This window comes from Mesoplodon mirus, assembly GCF_964341445.2.
Source record: "Mesoplodon mirus genome assembly, chromosome: 12".
Taxonomy (NCBI): Eukaryota; Metazoa; Chordata; class Mammalia; order Artiodactyla; family Ziphiidae; genus Mesoplodon; species Mesoplodon mirus.
The window spans coordinates 4314779-4339032 of NC_138988.1; the positions used below are offsets into that span (position 1 = coordinate 4314779).

The window sequence follows — 24254 nt, forward strand, 5'->3', positions numbered from 1 at the left end:
GAAGGGCCCTCTATAAGGCTGCCCTATAATACTGCATAACGACCAAACACTGGGCAGGAGCAAATGGATGCAAGAGGTACAAAGTAGCCATTTCTGCCCAGGGCCCAACAGAACTGCGCTTAGTTATATCTCGGCAGTGAAGTTTTAAATTCCCTTCTAAAGGGAAAACCCAATTATATATATAAAAAAAAAAAACAGGAAAAACAGCAAATGCATGCTGAGTCTTCCTGTTCTAGTTCCCATTTTATTATTCAACTATCATGGAAAAAGCTCCAAGTGCACAGCACGAAACAGCAGATTCCTCCCCCCCGACCTATGTGCAGCTTAAATCTCGCCCTTCCTCCTTCTCCATCAACCCCAGCAGCCCTCCCTCCTGCTCCCCTGGCTCCTGCCAGGCCCCAGAGGCGCCCTGCCCACCACGGTCAGTCGGCGCCCCCCTTCTGTTTGGCCAGGGTGTGCTTCAGCTCCCTCAGGTTCTCCGTCAGCACCTCCACCTCGTCCAGGCGGCCGCACTGCTTGGCATCGAAGATGTACGCCTTGATGTTGTCGATCTGCTGGAGGAGCAGCTCCTCCTCTATGGGCTCCTCGCCCTCCTGCCCGCTCTCACTGTCCACCTCGAACGGGTTAGTACAGGGGGCCTCCTCGAAGGGGCTGCCAGGAACAGGAGGGCCTGAGGGTCTCTGAGGGGGATGCCCATCTTCCTCGTCAAAGGGGCCGGGGGCTGGGCTGTCTGGGCTAGTGAAGGGATTCCCCGCCACTGCCTCCTCTTCCTCCTCTTCCTCAAAAGGATTGTACTCCTTGAGGACACGGGCTGGAGGGCCGAGGGGAGGCTCTGCAGCAGGAGGGCTGGCCGTGCCCTCTGCTGCAGGGCTGGAGAGGTCTTCCTCATCAAAGGGATTTAGGGAGGGCACCTCATTGTGCTGCGACGTGGTGCTCTGGGGGAAGAATTCCTGGCCAAGGGCTGGGGCCCCAGACCACACTCTGATGGGCTCGAGAGCCGAGCTGGGTGAAGGGGTCTCGGGTGCCGCACTGCTCTGAGCTGGGGAACAGCCCAGATCCAAGGCATGAGCAAGGTGGTTGCGAGGCTCTCTGCCTGGCTCCAGCTGAAAAGGCCTGATTTCTCGGAAGTCCAGGGACCGAGTCCGCGTGTGCAGAGATGCCACCTGGAACTGCTCCCGTTCTCGTTCCCGCTCCCGTTCCCTCAGCATCTGCAGCTGTTCCCGCTGCAGGTCCTCCTCCTCAGCCTGCCTCCGGGACAGCTCAATGGCCTTCTCTGTCTGCTGCTGGTCATACTCGTCCTGCAGTTGGCGCAGGTTCTCCTGCAGCGTACGCACTTCATCCATCCGGCCCGCGGCCTTAGCCTGCCTGATAAACGATGTGATGTTGTGGATCTGCTGGAGGAGTGGGTCCGAGTCTTCGACCTGCCCCTGACCTCCTGAGAGCGGGAGCCAGCCCTCAGCCTTTCTCAATGGGGCAGGGCCCCCGCGAAGGGACACCACCTCCCCGTTGGTCGCATGAGATACCAGGTTACTGCGCCTTTCCTCAAGCCTTCGCTGGGATTCCAGGGCAGCCTGGGGAGACACCAAAGCCAAAGAGAAGAAACACGGTCACCAGGCCAAGAGCCACACCGCCAGCCACCCTCTGCGGTCCCGCTATCCCTGTGTCAGTGAGACTCCAATTCTCCACCTCAGGACTACGATATCCAACTGCTAAAATCAAATCAGGCTTTTTTATCAGAAGGGAAGGAGGGACAAACCCTGATTTTCAAAATTAAAATAACAAATAACAGTAAGTTAAGGGATAAGCTTTTCTCAATCTTAGATTCACTGGCCATGCACTTGTCTTAAATCTCTGAGGTCTATTACCACTCACCTACACTAGAACCTCACACAATCTTAAATACACATATTATTCTGTTTAATATTGCATATTCCAAAGTGTTCTACAAAAAACTCCCTGGTGTCTGGGTCCTCTGCAGCTTGTACCAGGGGGAGGATTGCCAGTCTCTATGGTATTCTGGATAGGAGAAAATCAGTAGAACCTCTGAAAGAAAAATAGGACCTGGAGAGAAAAATAATTATTCTGACCTCTGAAGATGAGAGGCCAGAAACAGAACAAAAGGAGAATGCAAACTAGAGAGAGTGAGAGGTTCTGACTTAACGACAACCTCACAGGACCTCCTGGGAGCCTGAGGAGGCCTCTGCGCTCAAGGGAGCCGCAGGGAAGAAGCCAGGACGCCAGCATCCCTGAGCTTCACTCACCCGTCTCTCCAGGATCTTCTTCCTCTCCACTTCCTGCTTCCTTTTCTTTTTCAGTTCCTCAAACTGTTCTTTGGTTGGCAGTGACATCAAACCAAGCAACTTTTCCTGCAGAGGGGTCACAGGCAATTTTATACTTAAACCGTTTTAGGAAAAAAGTGAACCTGAAGCCCTCTAGTGAGAGCCCACTTAAGCTAAGCTACCCCACTCTCGGACAATCACGTTAATGAGCAGAGCAGGGAAGGACCTAATGCTAAAATTGGACCAGAGACAACTTCCAAATGGGCCAGCCTTTTCCTGATGAAATGATCAACACCAGACATCCCAGTTATTTGCCCTCTCAGTGGGGCCTTTTCCTGCCCTCCCTGTCTACATCCATAAGCCTCCAACCGAGCCCCAACCCCACGCTCTTTACATTTTTCCACAGCGCTCTCCACCCTCTTAAGCTACACTTTTTAGCTGTTTCTTATCTATTCCCCTCTCTAGAATACAAGCTTTATGAGAACAGGAATGTCTGTCTTTACTCATGGCAGGATACCCAGCACCTAGAACACTGCCTGGGACTCAGCAGGCACTTATCAAACGACTGTGGAATACAGCCACTAATCAAAAGCAGGAAGGGCCTCATTCTCTGCATTAGGATGTTGGGAAACTAACCCAACAGGACGCTTAGATCTCTGTCAGGAGCCCCACAGGGGATTGACCGTGACTCTCACAAGGGCTTTCTGAGGTAGAAACGACTTAGATCCAACCACCTAGGTCCAGTGCGCCCTTGAATAATCACCTGTTTCCTCCAAACCAACGGCCCAGGAAGAGTGCCGTTGGCGTTTATCCCGAGGAGGAAATGCTATGTGCAAGGATGTCCATCAGGCAATCCTCAACAGCAAAAAATGGGAATCTATCGAATGCCCAGTGAAAGGGGAATAGTTAAAGGATGGTGTACACAGAGCACTATTCTGTAGTCATTCAAACAAGAGCTGTTTGAGGACTGCATAAAAAAGTTCTTATGGGACTTCCCTGGCACTCCAGTCATTAAGACTTGGTGTTTCCGCTGCGGAGGGCATGGGTTCGATCCCTGGTCGGGGAACTAGAAATTCTGCATGCCGTGTGGCGCCGCCAAAAAAAAAAAGTGCTTATGATATAAAATTCAGCAATAAGAAGGCCTCAACTTGCAAATATGCTACTTATATAACTATAAGTAGCATATATAACTACTTTATATAACCAGTGCAAATGGAATAAAAAAGAAAATATATCAGAATGAGGCAGGATGGTGTTAAGGACATAGGACTAAAAGGAATATTTACTTTTCTTTGACATCCAGATTTTTCTCTAGATATGGCTGACACATTTATAACCTTAAAAAGTAATAAATGTACACACAGAAAATAAACAAGCCATTGGCCCAGTCTGCCTTCAGAGTGGTAGAAGAGCATGGGAGGCGAGTGTGGTGTTTCTGCCACCCAGGATGGCTTTACCTGCACAAAAAGCGTAGCTGAGTATCTGATCATCCTCTGCAGCCGTAAAGTGTTTGGATGTGGTGGAGGGTCCTGCTTCAAGTCTAAGGTTAAGATCTTCTTACTGAATTGGAACAAACACATCACTGTAACAGGCACTGCCAGCCTCAGAAACATGGGTGAAAAGTCCCGAGTCACCAGGCTTGCATGCCAGCAACATGTGTAGAGAAATGGGTTAGAGATTCCACTGAAATGTCCTTGCAGGCAAAGCCCATTTCTTACCCTTTGGCTGTACCCAAGGCCCCAAACAAGCACAGGGTGAACGACAAACACTCAGCCATCGAGGCACTGACCACTGGTGCAGGACCAGCGTTGTGGGTGAGTGACCAGCACAGCAGAAGGGCCCTGTGCTTGGTTTCATATTCTGCTATCGCTGTCTTACAATCCTTAATTTTGAACAAGGGACCTGAATTTTCATTTTGCAGCAGACCCTAAAACCATGTAGCTAGTCCTGCACGTACGGATGGACAAGGGTTCCGTATCTCTGTTCTGAGTCACAGTACTTCCTACACTGCAAAGGGCTGATGTAACCCCAACAGCCAATCCACAGTTAAAAAGCAGTGACTGGGACTCCCCTGGTGGTCCAGTGGTTAAGACTCGGCATTTTCACTGCCATGGGCCTGGGTTCGATCCCTGGTCGGGGAACTAAGATCTCACAAGCTGCACAGCACGGCCAAAAAAAAAACAAGGCAGCAGTCAACTTGAAGAAAAGAATCTGGGTTTCCATCTGGGCTCCAGCACTTCTTTATAGCTTCCCCTATAAAATGGGGATGTTAATCTCTACCTCACAGGGTAACTGTGGTATAATAAAGGAGCTACTCTGTGTGGAAGTAGTCAGTGACTGGCACACAGCTGGTGTCAATCAGCCCCTATTCCTTTAATAATAATGAACAGTAGAAATCCTTAACCGAAAGTTACTGAGATGCACTGAGTGCCAGAGCTGGCAACTCCCTCAGCCTCCTCCTCACACACTCCCACTATCACCAGGACTGGGTAGGCTCAGGTATGCTGGCCGCCCACCACTCATTAACACAGCACCTCCTCCACTCAAGGCAGCACGTAAGACATCACCTAACAGACCTTACCTTAAAGCGTCTATTAGCTCATACACTTTCTGCACTTCCACTCGAAGGTCAGTGGCATGTTCCAGACTGTAGGTTGTCTCTCCAGCACTAGGGAGAAATCACAGAGATGTTTGATCTAAGTGTCATCTCACTGAACGGACAGTGTGGTGTAAAAGGACTCACAGAGGAGTAGACAGTTAATTCTCTCCAAGTGGCATTTCAGACTCTTGTATATATTGCAGTGCTCATTCCTTTTCAAAATATAAGTGCTAACCAACTAGAAACTGCTTTTAATTTGCAGACAACATAGGGACACACTAGTGCCGAGGTCTTTGAGGACCAGCTCCTAAGCTCATTGCCAAAATAAATGTGACTGAATCTACTTCAGCCTACTTTCCCTGAAAAATTTCAGTGCATCTAGTAAGACGGATGAAGTGGTTTACTAAATGAGTTGGTTAGACCACATAAGAGGAGAAGGCACTTTCTTTTCGCACTCAAAGACTACCCAGGGAGCGGAGGAATGACAGGAAAGCTGACGAAGGAATCCAAGCCATGGCCCACGTGGCACTGTCAGTTGCCCCATGCTCCTGGGTCTCACAAACAATTGCTCCCTGTGTGAGAAAAACACGTGGACTCCAACTCAAGAAAGGAGGTGAGAGGGAGTAACTCTGCCCAGGGTGGAGGAGGGGACATCAGGGAAGGCCAGAGGTGGCTTAACCCCAGTCTCAGAGGAACAGCAACAGTTATTATGTGGTCTTAGAATTATTCCTTTACGAGTCTGCCATTCCCACCAGACTGCTGAACTCCAAGTGCAGTGATTATGGCTTTTCATTTTTATACCCCTACTAACTAGCACATGGGACAAGCTTAAACAATGTTTACTGTGAAGAGAAACATTTCAAATGATCTCCAAGCTATTAACCCAGCCTCAGCAATGGCCACTCAACTCTCTTCCTGAGGGAGCAGCAATTTAAGTTAAATAAGCAGAAAGAACTGCTGTGTTTACCTGTTTTCCATCTATAAGGCAGCCCTAGCTGGAAAAATCCTGGTGTGTGCTGTAATCTGCAGGTTCAATAAAGTTGTTTCATCATCTCTAACTGCACAGTTTGCAAAAAGAACATCAGATCAGAACTAAGAAGACTTGCACTTTGTCTTGATAATGCCAAGTCATGTGGAAAATAACAGGGTTGGCCCAAATCTGAAATCACTGCCCTGGTCTCAGTCACATCAACCAACTGTATTCTCCTCAGAGCACCTATCATGCCTGGCATTATTATCATGTGCGTTACTTGTTCACTTGGTTATGGTCTGCACTCCCATGATAATGAAGCTGTCTTCACTGTCCACTGCTGCAGCCCCAGCACCCAGAACAGCACTTGGCACATAACTCGTGCTTGATAAATATCCACTGAGTGAATGAGTGACAGACTGAAAGGCACTTACTTAAAGCACTTCAGAACTGGTCTTTGGAGGCGTAAGAGTTAGACAGCTGGAAACACGCTCAGCAATGGTAGCTCCCCACTGGCTACGGAGGCCCATAGAGTCTCTGTTGCAACTATTCAACTCTGCTGCTGTAGTGCAAAATCAGCTACAGTAATCAAACAAATGGGCATGGCTGTGTCCCAATAACATTTTATTTATAGAAAACAAGAGACAATAGTAAGTGTGGGCAAGAATGTGGAGAAATTCAAGGTCTCATACACTGCTGATGGGAATGTAAAATGGTGCAGTCATTTAGGAAAACTGTCAGGCAATTCCTCAAAAAGTTAAACACAGAGTTACCATATGACCCAAGAACTCTACTCCTAGGTATACATCCAAGAGAAATAAAAATATATGTCCACAAAACACCTATACATGAATATGCATAGAAGCATTATTCCCAGTAGCCAAAAGTGGAAAAACCCAAATGTTCACCAAGGGACTAATGGATAAACAAAATGTGGTCTACCCATACAGTGCCTTCATACAAAAGAAATGCACTGACACATGCTACAACAGGGATGAATCTTGAAAACTTTACATTATGTGAAAAAAGCCAGACACAATAGATCATATAACTATGATTCTATTTACATGAAATATCCAAACTAGGCAAATCCATAGACAGAAAGCAGACTAGTGGTTGCCAGAGAAAGGGGGAAGGAGCAGGGACTGCTAACGGGTATGGCGTTTCTTACTAGGATGATGAAAGTGTTTCAGAATTAAGACAGTGCTGATGGGTGTACAATTTTGTGAATGTTGTACTAAATGTGACGTGATGGTTGTACGAAAACCACTGAACTGTACACTTTAAAAGGATGAACTTTATGGGGTGTGAATTAAATCTTAATTTTAAAAGAAGAGACGGCACACTAGATGTGGCCCGAGGGCCAAAGTCTGCCAAACCCTGACCTAAAGGAAATGTCTGCTCTCAGCCCTGACACCTCAGTGTCACCCTGAAGTGGCATCTACCCAGGCACAAGCATGAGGCACAGTGCCCTTGCTCACCTCTGGATGCTGCACTTGGCAGTGGTGCTTATCGTCCAAGACCCTTCCTAAACCAGCTCAATCAGAAAAGCTGGGGTCACATGACTGAACATGACTACACAAGACTGCAACATGCACCCCAAAGAAATACAGATATGACGAAGATTCTCTGCAGTCGGTGGCAGAAGAAAAGCCTGGGCAGAGTTAGGAATTTCATTTTCACCCACTAAAGAACTTACCTAAAATGCCAGAAAACAGTCACCACTAAATTAGTGAAACAGAGAGGAGTAGCTTACTGTAATGAGGCTGCCATCCTGATGTATTCAGGAGCTTTTTGGTCAACTTTCTCCATGCAAAGTCGTAATTTCTAAGAACAAAAAAGAAGAGGTGAGTTGTGCTCTCAAGGTACAGAAAAGCCTACCCAGAGGTTATGCTAAATCAACAGAGATGTATTTAAAATGTGCAGTTTTATAAAATGAAAAAAGTGCAGAGAGTGGTTTTTAGTTGTTTTGTTTTGTTTGTTGTTATCAAGTTCCTGATTTAGACCTACTCTACAAGAAAACCTTGCAGGATGGAAAGAAAGCGAGGGTGAACGTTTTTTTTTTTTAACAAATTTATTTATTTATTTATTTTTGGCTGCGTTGGGTCTTTGTTGCTGTGCGCGGGCTTTCTCTAGTTGTGGCGAATGGCGGCTACTCTTCGTTGTGGTGCATGGGCTTCTCATCGCGGTGGCTTCTCTTGTTGCAGAGCACGGGCTCTAGGTGCACAGGCTTCAATAGTTGTGGCATGTGGGCTCAGTAGTTGTGGCTCGCAGGCTCTAGAGCACAGGCTCAGTAATTGTGGAGCACGAGCTTAGTTGCTCTACGGCATGTGGGATCTTCCCAGACCAGGGCTCGAACCCGTGTCCCCTGCACTGGCAGGCGGATTCTTAACCACTGTGCCACCAGGGAAACCCGAGGGTGAACTTTTGACTGGATGTTTCTGAGAAGAGCAAGGCCTTCCAGGACACAAGTCATCTGAGTGTACCAAGGCAGAGAAAAGAAATTAGTTGCTAGGTCCTTTATCTGCCAGGTGACCCTAGATACCAGCACAAGGCACTGCCAGGGCTCATTTCAAAAAAGAAGGAAGCCAAAAGCACGGCAGCTATTTACAAAAATGAGTTATCAGATCATGAGCTCCACATAAAGGATGGACAATGGCTACATCTGCAACTCAGCAAGGGTTTAATTAACACCATTTCTAGTAGTCTGAGTATTTTCATGGTGGTTTCAGAAACACAGCCACTGTGACCTGCAGAACTGCTACCAGTGACCATTCAGTGATCATCAGACAAAAAAACATCCCTCCTTGGGGCTTCCCTGGTGGCGCAGTGGTTAAGAATCCGCCTGACAATGCAGGGGACATGGCCCTGGCCCAGGAAGATCCCACATGCCGCGGAGCAACTAAGGCCGTGCTCCACAACTACTGAGCCTGAGCTCTAGAGCCTGCGAGCCAAAACTACTGAAGCCCACGTGCCACAACTACTGAAGACCGCGCGCCTAGAGCCTGTGCTCCGCAACAAGATAAGCCACCACAATGAGAAGCCCACGCACCACAATGAAGAGTAACCCCTGCTAGCCGCAACTAGAGAAAGCCCACGCGCAGCAATGAAGCCCAACGCAGCCAAAAATAAATAAATAAATTTTAAAAATCTATTAAAAAAAAAAAAAAGAAGAACACACCCCTCCTCTGCTCAGTTTTGCACAAACGGCTTCCGATGCCCGGGCTGGTTTCCTCCTCCCCGTTTCCTACGACCTCCCTGCCCAACCCCCACCTGGCTCATCCTTCTCATCTTGAAGGCCTCACCTGGCCATTAGGAGGCTGAGCCAAGCTCACACCCAGTCTGACTCTAAATCCCAGCTTCTGGCACCACACTCTGCTCCTTTAAAGCAGCATCTACTGAAGGCATTCCAGGGTTGCTGGTGGTAGTGAGAGCTGAGGCATTTGAATGGACTTAAAGGAGGAAGCTCTAAGCCTCTGGACAGTTTCTCAAACTCCCAAGTGAGTGTGGCAGGACTCTTCCAGCCCACTCTTCACCACCAGCTCCAGCTCCTGCCCACCCACAGAACTTGTCCACACTGCATGGCAACCACCCTTCCTCCTCCTGCCCCTGGGCCACAGAAGCCCCTAACCCCCACACACACCCCCACCGCTGTCAAGTGGGCATGGAAGGGCGAGGGAACAAGTTTGTTGCAACATAACCAGTGACTCTGCGACTCACCCAGGGCCCTAGCTAGTGCCCTTTGGCAGAAACTAAAAATGATTCAAGGGAATGACTTCCCAAAGCGTTCTCCAAAATCTGCAGGCATGTATATAACCAACAGCCAGATCTCTCGAATCAGACTCAAGGGCACACATGAATCACCTCGTAGAGCTTCACGATGTCAGGGGTGTGCTCCTTCTCGTCGATCTGCTGCTCTCTCTTGAGTAGTGTGTCCTTGCAGTGTGTACAGCAGCGGATCCGGTCGTCATCCTTCTCGTCCAGGACAGAGCTCACGCTGCTCACGCTGCTGATACTGGCCCGGCGGGAGCCGTGGACACTGTTGGGTGACTGGCTGGGGCTGGTATGAGTGCTCAGGGAGTCCTTGCTGGCACTGGTGAGCTTGTCTGTAAAGCACAACACAGGACAGGCAGCAGTGAGCCCGCAGCCTCCAATCACCCCACCAGCCACGACAGCAGTGGAATCCAACGGTGGGGGCGGCACGAGAGCAGGCTCTGCCCACAGGCGAGAAGCACGCACACCTCTGCCTTCCCGGGCTTCGGCTCTGAGGTGGGATGGACGCCCAGTGCAGCCACCAAAGAGCCAGGCAGCCTTGGACAGTGTGTCTCTGAGGCTCTGAAGCCCACCCCTAACCTGGCCTTACCACCCACTGCCCTGCTCCATCTGCCCCGTGCCTGAGACACAAACCAGGCTCTCCCTGGGCTACCCTCCAGGGCCTTCCCCCACACCCAGACGCCCGACTCCTACCCCTTCCAGAGCTCAGATCAAATGGTACATCCTCCCGGAAGCCCCCCCCCGCAATTCCTTGAGGCAAAAACAATCTGCCTTTCTATCAGTTTCTACTACGTCGCCCCTCGTGGAGCACTTCCCACTTTTCCCTGTAGTGATAGCTCTATGTACATCCCAGAGCTGCCCTAGGAATCTGTGATCCTGAGGGTAGAAACTGTCTTATTCATAGCTGCACCCCTATATTTTTTCCAACAGGGCCACTTCATAGCAGCTGCCCAGTAGATGTCAGTTAATTAGCTCAAAAGAAGGAGGGTGAAGAGTGTCCCCAAAACATAGCTTATAAAGTGTCAGGTAAGACAGGGAGTCGCCTCAGGGAGAAAGGGGAAGTATCTAGGTAATGCGAGCCCGCTGGACATCAGAGCTCGACAGAGGAAGCATCTGCTTCTGTCCCATGTTATCCAGACATCCTGCAGCCAACGGTACATGCAGAGTCAGCAGAACTCTCCAGGGTTGCAAAATCCCCCCGAAAGTCCCAGAATTAGCCAAAACCCCATGAGGTCAGCTTTAGCAACCTTTAACCAGCTGAGGTTCAAAGCTCTGGACCATTGGGACCACTGGGTTCCACCTAACCTTTACAGCCTCATTCCCACATTCTCAAGCAGTGTTTCACACCCCCAACTACTGTACCTGCTCATCTACTAACCTTCCCCGGGCCTTTCCACACCCCACGCCTGCGCACCAGCTCTTCACTCTCCCCAGGATGCCAGCCTGCCCCACCTCTCTGCAGGCCCAGTTGTGTTTCAGGGCTGCTCTCAAACGTCAGCTCCTGACCCTGAGCACCCACACTCTCACTCTTCTTCAGCCTCTGCAGCGGCCTCAGCAGCACTCAGTGGCTCTCATATTACGACATTACAGCCTGTTCTATACGACAGTGAGCTGTCTGTGACTCTTTGCTCAAAGGAAAGGACTAGCCCGCTGCTCATTTTAAGACCACCTCCTACAGTCTCCTCGCAAAGCCTCACCTGCCACTTCAAGCAGAGCTGACAAAGATTCCATCAACTCGGGACTTCCCTGGTGGCGCAGTGGTTAAGAATCCACCTGCCAATGCAGGGGATATGGGTTCGAGCCCTGGTCCGGGAAGATCCCACATGCCACGGAGCAACTAAGCCCATGCACCACCACTACTGAGCTTGCACTCTAGAGCCCGCGAGCCACAACTACTGAGCCCGCTCACCAGAACTACTGAAGCCCATGCACCTAGAGCCCATGCTCCCTAACAAGAGAAGCCACCACAATGAAAAAAGCCTGCGCACCACAACGAAGAGTAGCCCCCGCTCGCTGCAATTGGAGAAAGCCCGCTGGCAGCAATGAAGACCCAACACAGCCAAAAATAAATAAATAAATAAATTTATTTAAAAAAAAAGATTCCGTCAACTCTCCCACGTGCCTGACACAACTTCTCTCATCATACTTGTCTCTTTATAAAGCACTTGTTTGTCAGTGTGTCTCCCCTGCTGGATGCTGGACTCCCTGAAGGAATCGATGATGCTTATAGACCAGACGTGGGCAAACAACAACCTGCAAGCCAAGTCCAGCCTGTTTTTGTATGGCCCTCAAGCTACATATGGTTTTTACACTTCAAAAAGGTTGTTTAAAACAGAAGAAGAAATGTGACAGAAACCGTATGTGGCCCACAAAGCCTGAAATATTTACTACCTGATCTTTTATGGGAAAAGTTTGCCAACCTCTGTTACAGACCATTGAATCACCGGTCCCTAACACAGGGCCTAGGCTGTAATGGGCTTCAAGGAATAAACAAGTAAATGAATGAAGATCCCATGGGCCATTAATTTTTTTAAAATGTCCCCCAAATCACCCAGTGGTAATTAGTAAACAAGTTAGTCTCAAAAAGAGATCAGGGTCCAGGGCCCGCCTCCCCATCACCTACTTGCCAAGGGAAGGCTGATGAGCTCCATACACTTCTTGCACATAATAGACCCACAGAGGCGGCAGTGGTGGCGGCGGTTGCGGATGCTGAACTTATTCCCACAGTCTGGACAGAAGGGGACATCCTGGTCGTTGACCCAAGGCACCACGGACTTTTCTATTGCTTTGGGAAGAACAAAACAAAAACCAAACAATCATAAATGTAGGCCATTTTAAAAAGGAGATCTGATCAAGAAGAAAGATAAAGAATAGAAGGAATGTGAGCAAAGTTGTAGAGTTACCTCGGATCTTCGCAGACTCAGTATTTGTTCTGTCAAATGCAGTGAGCTGACAAGGAGAAAAAAGTGCCAGAAGGAATTAATCTGATGGTGTATACACTTTCTACAGGCAGAAGCATCAAGTGGGAATGAGCACACCAGCATTGCTCAAGTCTTATCTGTCGTCTCCAACCCCAAAATGTCACAAAAACAACTTTGTGGGGGATAGAGTATTAGCTTTGCATCCAGAAGGTACCTCCCTGCGCATGACCCATTCCAATCTCTTTATTGTCAGTTACCCGCTTAAGCAATAACCAGGGGTAGGCAAGGGCACGGTGGGGTGGCTACTGAAAGCAATGGGAACCCCCCGATTCACCACAGTCCTCCTGGACAATGAAAGTGGTCACATATTTCTGCCCTACGAAGTACCCATAAAGAATTGAACCCGTGTGGTTGCTGCCATGCCCACCACACAACCCAGCTTATACAAAACAAGCATTTCCAGGGTTAAAGTAAACAGAGCGATCGTGGTATTGAAGACAGACTCTTAAACCAACCACAGGACGAGAGGTTCCCACACTGCACACTGGCCCTGGCAGGGTACTCCTCACACGCCTGGTTACTAGCCTCTCTGTTTGCCATCACATGGTATCACACACTATGCCTCACTGGGTGATTGTCCCTGGGACACCCAAACGAGGAAAGGATCTAAAGGCAGAAAGGCTGTCCAGCAGCCAAGTGGGCTTCATAGGAAGAAAAAGGGAAGCCGGATATGTGGCCAGTCATCAACCTGGGCCACTACCTTCAGTAAAGCCAGCCCAGGCTAGAACCATCCACCACGTCCTCAGCACAGCTCTAGGTGGGGTGCTTCCTTGCCAGCATCAGACATACACAATACACAAGACATATGCAACAGAAATGTAATTCTCCCCCCAGAAGATTTATACTTGCAAAAAAAAAGTGTTTTAAAACAAAAGATTTACCTTCTCTAACCTGATTATTAATTTATTGACTTCAACGACATAGTGGTCAATTCTGGCAGCTCGGTGTTTTTTGAAGTCGGAAAGATGGCTTCTCACAGCACCTAGGAGGGGAGGTGGTGACATAAACGACTTGTTGTTTCCCTGAGGGAGCCTCTCTACCTTGAATTTCAAACATTCTAGGATTTTATTATATTTATCTATTTATTTATCTATCTATCTATCTATCGGCCGCACCATGCAGCATGTGGGATCTTAGTTCCCCAACGAGGGATTGAACCTGGGCCCCCTATGTTGGGAGCACGGAGTCTTAACCACTGGACCGCCAGAGAAGTCCATTAGAGTCTTACCAAAAATTAAAAAACTAGAAAAGCAAATGGAAGGAAATTTGCTAAAATGTTAACTGTGGTCACCTTGGGGCCACAAAGTATGATAGGAAAGATCTTAAGGACAGAGGTTGAACTCTGAAGCCAGCCTGTGCTCAAGTTTCAATTCTGCCACACACTATGTGACCTTGCAAAAGTTCCTTAACCTCTCTGTAACTTGGAGTACTCAGCCATAAAATGGGGAAAACAGTAGTACCTACTCCACAGGGCTGTTATCAGGACTAAAGAAGTTAAAATTCATAAAATCCTTAGAATACTGCCTGGCACATGAATTTTTGTTAAATAAAAAGGCACGGGGCTTCCCTGGTGGCGCAGTGGTTGAGAATCTGCCTGCTAATGCAGGCGACACGGGTTCGAGCCCTGGTCTGGGAGGATCCCACATGCCGCGGAGCAACTAGGCCCGTGAGCCACGACTACTGAGCCTGCGCGTCTGGAGCCTGTGCTCCGCAACAAGAGGCCGTGATAGTGAGAGGCCCGCGCACCGCGATGAAGAGTGGCCCCCGCTTGCCACAACTAGAGAAAGCCCTCGCACAGAAACGAAGACGCAACACAGCAAAAATAAATTAATTAATTAATAAAAACTCCTACCCCCAACATCTTCTTTAAAAAAAAAAAAAAAAAAAAAGGCAGTAACATTATGGGCGATTTTTAAACATCTCAAACTTTTCTGTACTTTTCAAAGCTGGTACAATATGGTTTTTCATCAGAATAAAAACAATCCTTCTCAAAATAGCCTCCCAAATGTAAACGCTAATAGATGCCCTTGGAGGGGGCTAGTTAAACTGGTAACTTCTCAGTCCAGCAGCCAAGACCCAGGACAAACCTCCTCACACAAATGGAACCAAGTAGCCTGTTGTCTCAGTGCATCTGAAATATAATCTGCTCAATCCCACCTCTTCTGAAAGCCGGCCCTGCCCCCCCAACCCTCCCAGCACTCAGTTCATTTCTTCCACCCAATGATGGCCTATTCATTTAGGTACTTTACCACAGGGGTCCCCAACCCATGCCACACGGCAGGAGGTGAGTGGAAGACAAGAGAGCGAGCAAAGCTTCACCTGCAGCTCCCCATCGCTCACATTACCGCCTGAACCATCCACCCTCCACCCCCGTCCATGGAAAAACTGTCTTCCTCGAAACCGGTCCCTGGTGCCAAAAAGGTTGGGGACCACTGCTTTACCATATCTAGATCTTTACGCTACACTCTTAAGCATCCACACTTTTCTTCTTCCCTAATCAACTTTAACACCTAATTAAATTTTAGTTTCGAATTTTTAGGAGTGACAATACACATTAACTTTTAAAATTTGCCATTCACTTGACCTTTTGTAATTTGTGACTTCCTTCAGTTGCTGAAACAGGCAAGTTAATCAGTAAATCACCTTGATAATTTAACAAAGGCAATCATGAAATAAGCTATCAAAAAGCTAATAATTCATATGCTTGAAAAGTCTCCTTCATGTTTCTAATTGTCTTTCATATATAACTAATATATGTGTATAGTCTTATTTTTAAGCCATTTTTCTCCTGCTATAATGAAAATAAAATGCTTCCACTCTCCAACATGGTAGCCCCTAGCCACACATGGAGACTGATAACTTAAAATGTGGCTAATGTGTGGTTGTGGAACTGACTTTTAATTTTATTTAACTTTATTTAAATTTAAATAGCCACATATAGTTAGTAGCTATCATATTGGATAATGTAATTCTAGGACTTTCCTCTTCCAAAAAGACACATTCTGGGATTCCCTGGTGGTGCAGTGGTTAAGAATCGGCCTGCCAAGGCAGGGGACACGGGTTTGATCCCTGGTCTGGGAAGATCCCACATTCTGCAGAGCAACTAAGCCCGTACGCCACAACTACTGAGGCTGCACTCTAGAGCCCGCAAGCCACAACTACTGAGCCCGTGTGCCACATCTCCTGAAGCCCGCGCGCCTAGAACCCGTGCTCTGCAACAAGAGAAGCCACCAAAATGAGAAGCCCGCGCACCACAGGAAGAGTAGCCCCGCTCGCCACAACTAGAGAAAGCCTGTGCACGGCAACGAAGACCCAACGCAGCCAAAAATAAAAGTAAATAAAATAAATAAATTTATTTTAAAAATAAAATAAAAGACACAGCCTGCAGCAGCACTATTTGGTAGATGACCCCAGGGTAAATATCACTTCCCTTCTTAGAGCCTGTTTTCTCATCTATAAATGGAATGAGCATCACTTCCCTTTCCACCTCACAAGGCTTTTGTGCAAGGTGAACAAGATAATGAGTATCAAAGTATAATAAAGTACTATGGGACTTCCCTGGCAGTCCAATGGTTAAGACTCCGCACTTCCAATGCAGGGGGCGCAGGTTCAATCCCTGGTTGGGGAACTAAGCTCCCACGTGCCATGCAGAGCGGCCCCAAAACAAAACGAAGTATAATAAACTACTACGAAAGAATCATTATTTACCCATCGCATGGAGAGAAAATACTATATTAATGATCACTATCATTCAACAGTTAAAGGACATGTAAGATTAGCTAGTTCAATTCCATGTGGCATGATCTTTTTGGTAAAAGCTTTACTGAGTTATCATTCAAATACATACAATTCACCATTTAAAGCATACAAATTCAGTGGTTTTTAGTATATTGACAGGGTTGTGCAACCATCACCAAAATAAATTTTAGAACATTTTCATCATCCCGAAAAGATGGTAATTTTGAAAGTAAGTAGATGATACCACAATTACATGCTTCAGAAAATTAAGGTGCATGAACCAGTGCTTCTCAGTAGGCAGGTAATCAATGTCTACACAAGAAGAGACAGCCCAGTCAATGGACTGCACCTGGGCTGATGTCAGAGACCTGGATTCCTACCCCAGTTCAGCAGTTTCCTAGCTGTCTGACCCTGGGAGGTCCCCATGGAGTTCAGTAAGGATTAAATGAGAGTCCACAAGTAAAGCATTTAATGCAGTGCCTAACACAAAGCAGAGGCCCAGCTCATTCTTGTCCATTTTCTCCCCCAACTAGAACACAAGGTCCAGGAGAAGCTGACAACCATTCTGATTTACTGGTGTCTCTTCAGCCAACTCTTAAAACATACAGATGTTCAATAAACATTTGCTGAATGAATGAATGAATGAACGAATGAAAAGAATTTCTTACCAAGCTCCTGGGGTTCCCACATGTAAGGATCAACCCCTCCATAGCTGAAAGACTCATATCCTTGGGTCCCTGATTCAGCTCGGTCATCTCCTTCTCGTTTCAACAGCCTGTTCTTTGCTTTCCTAGCCTTCTGGACAAGACCTTGAAAAATGGAACAAACACCATATGAATCCACGAAGATAACCCAGTAGAGAGTCAAGGTCCTATAGGAAGAGCACTTAGATTTCACCTATCAACAGGGTCCCAATGCATTTCACGGCTTCTCCTGTATCAGGGTTCTTTCATTTTCTGAGGACATAAGTAATATGAGGGAAGAAGGAAAACTTCTAGAATCACTGTCACAATCCCATTTACTGGTCCAATTCCATCCTCCAGCCCATATACATTACAGGGATCTTGCTGCTTAAATCAATTATAAAGTTAAGGAGACACTCAACTGCAGGCTGAGGAACATCAGCAAACCCTACCAGTAAATCAGTTCTGAAGTAGAGATTCTTGAATTCAAAGATCTGTACTTTAGATATGTAGTATGGAAGGGAACTCTTGGGTCTGGGGTCCCATAAGAAAGCTGAAGACTGTGATTTCAGCAGTATTATTATGATTAACTCTACTCTAAAATCCTAAGGCCATAAAAGATAAAAGAGACTACTTCAGACAAAATTAAAGAATTTCGGGCTTCCCTGGTGGCACAGTGGTTGGGAGTCCGCCTGCCGGTGCAGGGGACGTGGGTTCGTGCCCCGGTCTGGGAGGATCCCACATGCCGCGAGCTGCTGGGCCCGTGAGCCACGGCCGCTGAGCCTGCGTGTCCGGAGCCTGTGCTCCGCAACGGGAGGGGCCACAACAGTGAGAGGCCAGCGTACCGCAAAAAAAAAATAAATAAAATAAAGGAAGTACACAAGAGGAACTATGTGCTTCAATGAGGACAAAAACGCCAAGTCAAGAGCTCTAAAGGTAAAGAGAGAGAGCTAAATAGCAGGAATATGAGGACATTATGTTTTTATTTATTTATTTATTATTTGGCTGCATTGGGTCTTTGTTGCTGTGCTCGGGCTTTCTCTAGTTGCGGCGAGCTAGGGCTACTCTTCATTGCGGTGCACGGGCTTCTCATTGTGGTGGCTTCTCGTTGTGGAGCACCGACTCTAGGCACGCAGTCTCAGTAGTTGTGGCACGCAGGCTCAGTAGTTGTGGCGTGCAGGCTCTAGAGCTCAGGCTCAGTAATTGTGGCGCTCGGGCTTAGTTGCTCCGCCGCATGTGGGATCTTCCCAGACCAGGGCTCGAACCCATGTCCCCTGCATTGGCAGGTGGATTCTTAAACACTGCGCCACCAGGGGAGTCCCAAGGACATTATGAATAGTATAGTCTATCCCCCGGTAAGTCATTCCCTAGCCTTGGGTCTTGCCTCCCAAATTCCAGTAAGACAAATGGAATCAGAATCTTAATGAACACCAGAGTGCCTCCCAGATTTCAAGCTTCCTAAAAAAGAGGCTGATTAAGAGGAACAGAGAGAATGAGGAAAGTTAAATTCAACTGACAGCCCTCGTGTCCTGAAAAGGCTTTGTTAAAAAAAATGCATCTCTGGGCTTCCCTGGTGGCGCAGTAGTTGAGAGTCCGCTTGCCGATGCAGGGGACGCGGGTTCGTGCCCCGGTCCGGGAGGATCCCACATGCCGCGGAGCGGCTAGGCCTGTGAGCCAGGGTTGCTGAGCCTGCGCGTCCAGAGCCTGTGCTCCACAACGGGAAAGGTCACAACAGTGAGAGGCCCGTGTACCGCAAAAAAAAAAAAAAAAATACATCTCAGATAAGGCAAATGTCCTAGACACAAAATGGACTGGACACTGAATCCTTCCTGAAAGGTTTGGATGGCTTTTTTATAGCAGAAGGTAGCTATAAAGTAAGCCTAGTGAAGGCACCAGGAAGACAATGGGCTATATACATAAATAGTTTCCCTCTGATGTGAGATACTGTGAGTTAGGAGAGAAAGTAGCCCATAACCTGCCCTTGTCAGGGATGGTGAGGCTAGTTTTAAGAGATTATGCTAGAGTTAGAACCAAAGCTTGAGCCAACCAAAGAAGGTCCTTCTTGCAGCCTTCCATTGTAACGGACACTAAACAGAGAATTAGAAATGCCCTTCCTAATAAAAGCAGGCTTTAGTGCTTGCAGCCCGGCCCCTTAGCTAACATCAACTTTTTTTTTTTTTTTTTTTCCGGTACGCGGGCCTCTCACTGTTGGGGCCCCTCCCGTTGCGGAGCACAGGCTCTGGACTCGCAGGCTCAGCAGCCATGGCTCACGGGCCCAGCCGCTCCATGGCATGTGGGATCTTCCCTGACCGGGGTACAAACCCGTGTCCCCTGCATCGGCAAGCGGACTCTCAACTACTGCGCCACCAGGGAGGCCCTGACTTTGTCATATTTTTGACAGAAGTTATAAATGTTAATACTTTCAACAACTCTTTTTTTCTGAACTGAAAAGTGAGATGTGGAGTGAGACTTTGATTACAAGGGGCATGTGACTCACACGTGTGGAGGCCAGAGTCTGCTTAGGAATACATGGATCAGTCCTTTCTGTCCCACCCAACAAAGAATTGTGAATAGAGCAATAGACCTTTTTAATCTCATTGCCTTCAGAAATGTGGCCAGCTATTAACTGAATCACTAGGAAAGTGAATTCCAGAGCACCAGCATCATGCTTAGGGGTTAGAATCTAAAGTCTGGGAAATGAATAATCTGTATAGCAAAAATTACTTTGAAAAATTCTTTCTGCAACCCTCCAGGACCTGAGGGTTCTCGGAAGCTCAAAAACCAAGTTTTAACTTTTTGGGTTTAACTCCTTATATTTCAACCATAATCTTCCTTTTCCTGTGCTGCAGAGGACAAGGTCTAGTTGAAGAAGTAAGGATGGCAGGAAGGCCTGAATTTGTGACAGGTAAATGGGTGTACAATGTGCCTCCACTTACAGAGCAAAGGAAAGGAATTCCACCCCAAACCCTCTGAGGCTGGCAGTTAGGTCATTCAAACATCCTAGCAAGAGACAGCAGAGGACAGTAATTACACTTAGTAGGTTCAAAGCCAGGCTCTACCTCACTTTGCAGCTTCAGGCAAGTTATCTCTGTATCTAATCTCCTCATCAGTAAGACGGGGCTCACAGTCACATAGTTACCGTGAGAATTAAATGAAGTTAATACACTGGAAGATTGTGAATAATGCCTGGCACATGGAAAGCACTAGAAATATGTTCTCTATTATTATTATTAATTTCGTATTGTTTATCCTATTACGGTGGCAACATGGTAGCTGATGAAAACCATCCCACGAGTTAAAGCTCCCAGTGACAGAATGAGGTAAGCAGAAAATCCCTGCCTCTTACTTTTAATTTGCCCTTTGACATCACGGTCTTCCCCGGAGTGTTCTTCCTCATAATGTGACTGCAGCTGATAGAAAGACTGCAGGTCCTTCAGGCACAAAGGGCAGAGGAAGCCCTCCCTCACTTCCCCTGGGTCATCCAGAGAAGCCATGGCAGTGTCACTCTCAACCCCTGCCAGGCAGGGTCCTCATGCCAAGAGTCAGCTTGATTCCTCCACAAGAGACAAGGGATCCGCAGCGTTAGCTTAACCAAGCAGCACACAGGTGATGGGGAAGTGGCATCATGGCGCTGGATGAGGTATCCTCTCTGGAGTAGGAGTCCTAAGAAAGGAAAGAAGCGGGGGGAAACCAGTTCAGGCAAATTAGCAGCAACTGAGAATTTTCCTTGTTCTTTTCACAGTTCAGGAAGGGTACTTAACATTTTTCAGTGCAAATCTGAGAACACAAACTGCTTTCTCGAATCCTTAAGACTAAAACACAAAACTTTCTAAGATATGAGAACATCACTGGACAATGGCAACTCAGTGAAAGGGAAAGCACAGATTCTTGAAGATAAGAAAGGAAAATACAACTTCAACAGTAAACACAATACCAAGGCAATTCACTAACATTCATTCCAATGATCCAGCTTCATAATCTGTATTCCACTTTAGCCGCTGGGGAAATGTCTGAAATAGTTATCAACAAGCACAAATTTCTATTTGACTCTCTTTACCTTGACCATTTATTCAACTACATATATGGAGCTCTTGCACCTCTGTCAAAAAGGCACTGATATAAAAGGGATAGCGCCTGCCCTAAAAATCAAACCAAACCAAATCAAACAAAATTCCAGCTTCAGTCTAAGGAGGAGCATTAGAAACCTAGTGATCAAAAAGAAAAATCTATTCTGTGTCTTAACGTTTGTAGGGTACTTTTTCTCCAATAAACTTACTAGACTTTATAAACCAGCAAGCCTAACGCTCTCACTGCTTCAAAAATAAAAGAAGCTGATGCTTATACAATTCAGGGCTTAATAAGTTACATTTTCAGTTTCATCCGGCACACGGCAAAGTCACTTCCAATGTCATCTCAGAAAGATGCACAGCCACAGGAAAACGCAGACAAAACCAATCCACAAAAGCAGAAAAGTTTCTCCCCAAGAACCTGAGGCCATAAACCACAGTACAAAGTGAGGGGGAATGTACGACCGTCAGCTTTGAGCTGTGGATGGACCTGCTAACAGGGCCACGGAGAAGGAACTGCCTAGCCCTCAAAGCTGAAGAGTGGCAGTGACCCAGGAAATAAACAAATGAAACACGAGGTCCCTGTTTTCTTCCTCTAGCTAAAAAGCCCAATGGCTATATACATTCAGATCTCAGCCCCTTTTCCAGACGGTCGCTGAAAAAGCAGCTCCCGGCCCCTCCCAGCCAGTGGTTCACGTTCACCCGAGCCCCCTTCCTTCCCACGCACTCACGCTACCAACACACACTCCCCGCATCTCGAGACACCCTCACTTCCTCGAGAATGCCTTGCTTGACGCATTCTCCCATCGGGCAGCCCTGCACCTCTCCTCATAGCATTTATCTCAATCTGTAATCACAGGTACACAAAGCGACTTAATCCAACAGCCTGTAAGCTGTTTGAGAGCAGAAGCCACGTCCTCGTTCCCAACACCACACCCCCCGGGTCAGTGCCCGGCACAAACCACCGAGAATCTCAACAACGCTCCAAGGGTGAATAAATGAATGAACGGACGAACCCTACAATCATATAACCAAATACCCAACACAAACCACCAAGCCAGGCCCCACGTCCACAATATATGAGAGACCCTCACACCCTAAATCACGTCCAAAATCCAAATAAAACCCATATCTCCTGCAACTCCAAGTCCAGCGTGAGTGCTGCCAGCCACACGCCGCAGCCACCACACATCCCCCGGCCGCCCGACCACCCTCCACGTAACTCAACGTGACGTGCACGCGCCGCATCACCGCACCCACAGTGCGGTGGGTGAAAAGGCTCATCCCCACAAAGCACACACGACAACTTCACATAGGCACCACACAAACCCCGAACCCAAACGTCTAAACCTCCACAGAAGACCCAAAAAACGCTCCTGGGAGACAGCCCCCCGCCGCCCCAGCCGCGTAACGCTACAGAGCTCACACAACCCCAAGCAACCACAAAGTAAAAGCACCCCGGGCACACGAGCGAGACGCGCGGCCCGAGAGTCCCAGCGCCCACCACGCACGTCACACCCACCACACACGGATCCCACGCCCGCACGGCCCGCCCGCCCGGTTTCTGACAAGAACCCTGCAGGCACGCCCAGCCCTGTGTACCTTTCCCGGTCCCACAGCCGCGAAGGCCTGTCCAGTTCTCCGACACGAGCTCGGGGCCTCCACGACCCCTCAAGCGGTGGAGGCCACCATCTCCATCGACTGCTCGGCGCTCGACAGTCGCGCCTGCGTCGACGCCTAAAACGAAAGAAAGGCAGACGGACCACGGAGGAGCGCCAAGTCTTCGAGGGGACAGAAGGGAATCCCCAAGCGCAGGCCAGCGGCGGATTCTGCGCAGGCGCAGGAAAAACCGGCCAGGCGAGGCTGGGTAATTTTACGACGTTTTGACGACTCTGGTAGTTCCGCCAGCGAGGTTGAACCACGCCCCTTGCTCTCTACACCACTGTTAAGTATGGGAAAACTGAAGCCTATGCTTTTTTGCTCCTTGACCGAGGTGCGCAGTGAATGAGGCAGCGAACGGTTTTGAATGCCTCCTCCCTCACCGCCAAATGCACTTCTAAATTAATTAGAGTCAATTAAACTTCCTGAGCGCTAGAGAGTAAAGGAATTATTTGAGAGGCTTGGAAGATGTGGGGAGTCTGGAATATAACAGCATGAGAGTGGGCTTATAATGACAGGAAGTAGACATCCAAAACAGGTACAGTGTGCTCAGGAAAATCTGTGAAGTTTTCCAATACAAACAAGACTGTAATGAGATATCACTTTACAACTGTTATAGTGGCCGTTAACGAGAGAAATGTATTGGGGAGGATGGGAATGGAACACATGTAGACTATCGCTGGGAATGTAAATTTCTGCACCCACTACGGAAAACACGGAGGTTCCTCAAAAAATTAAAAAATAGAGCTAACATAGGACTCACTAAATCCGCTTCCGGGTGTTTATCTGCAGAACAGGAAAATGCTAATTCAAAGAGGTATCTACATCCTCTTATCTACTGCGGCATCACTTACAGTACCCAAGATATGTAAACAACCTAAGTGTCCACCAACGGATGAATGGATAAAGAACAATGTGTGGGGAACACACACACACACACACACACACACACACACACACACACACACACACAAGAAACCCCAACGATATTCCCCACAGGCCTCGGTGACTTGGGCTGGTGTCACATCCCTGCAGCCTGAGCAGCCTTGTGTCCCAAGGCTGGACTGTGGCGGAGCTGAGGGACCTAGGGAGGATGGGCCAGCAAATGAGCCCCCCTTGCACCTGCAGAGCCAGGTTCCCTGGGGATGGGACCACCATCTCCAGATCCAGGCGGGCCGTCGTACAGCTCAACCAAGCCGAGTGCACCCAAAGCCCGGTGGACCTTACGGCTGTAAGAGCTTTGATAAGTCACCAGGTCTCCAAGTCTCCTGGTGCTGGGTTCCCAGCGGCAGCCTCCTTCCTCGGAATCCCCCCACCTACATACGACAGTATCCTCAGCATTGCCGTGTGGGCAGGGGTTGGATTTTCCTGGGGCTGAAGGGTAAGGGGGAAGCAGCAATGAGACGCCAGCCCTTAGCTGTTTCTTCTGGCACATTCCACTGTAATAGCTAACCCAGAAACAGGACTTTCTCTATGGCGCTGACTGCCCAGTAACCAGACTTGG

The 24254-nt window shown here is 48.0% G+C and overlaps 1 protein-coding gene across 1 annotated transcript; it reads right to left on the reverse strand.

Moving 5' to 3' along the window:
• Nucleotides 1–211: 211 nt before the first annotated feature.
• Nucleotides 212–22970, reverse strand: RBSN (rabenosyn, RAB effector). Its single transcript, XM_082638104.1, has 12 exons — nt 22694–22970; nt 20371–20687; nt 17010–17150; nt 13485–13585; nt 12526–12571; nt 12246–12407; nt 9713–9954; nt 7605–7675; nt 4861–4947; nt 3737–3839; nt 2262–2366; nt 212–1571 (listed from the first exon to the last, which is right to left on the reverse strand). Exons 2-12 carry the CDS (start codon nt 20516–20518, stop codon nt 423–425), a joined length of 2355 nt encoding a protein of 784 aa, XP_082494230.1. The 5' UTR covers nt 20519–20687; nt 22694–22970; the 3' UTR covers nt 212–422.
• Nucleotides 22971–24254: the final 1284 nt, after the last annotated feature.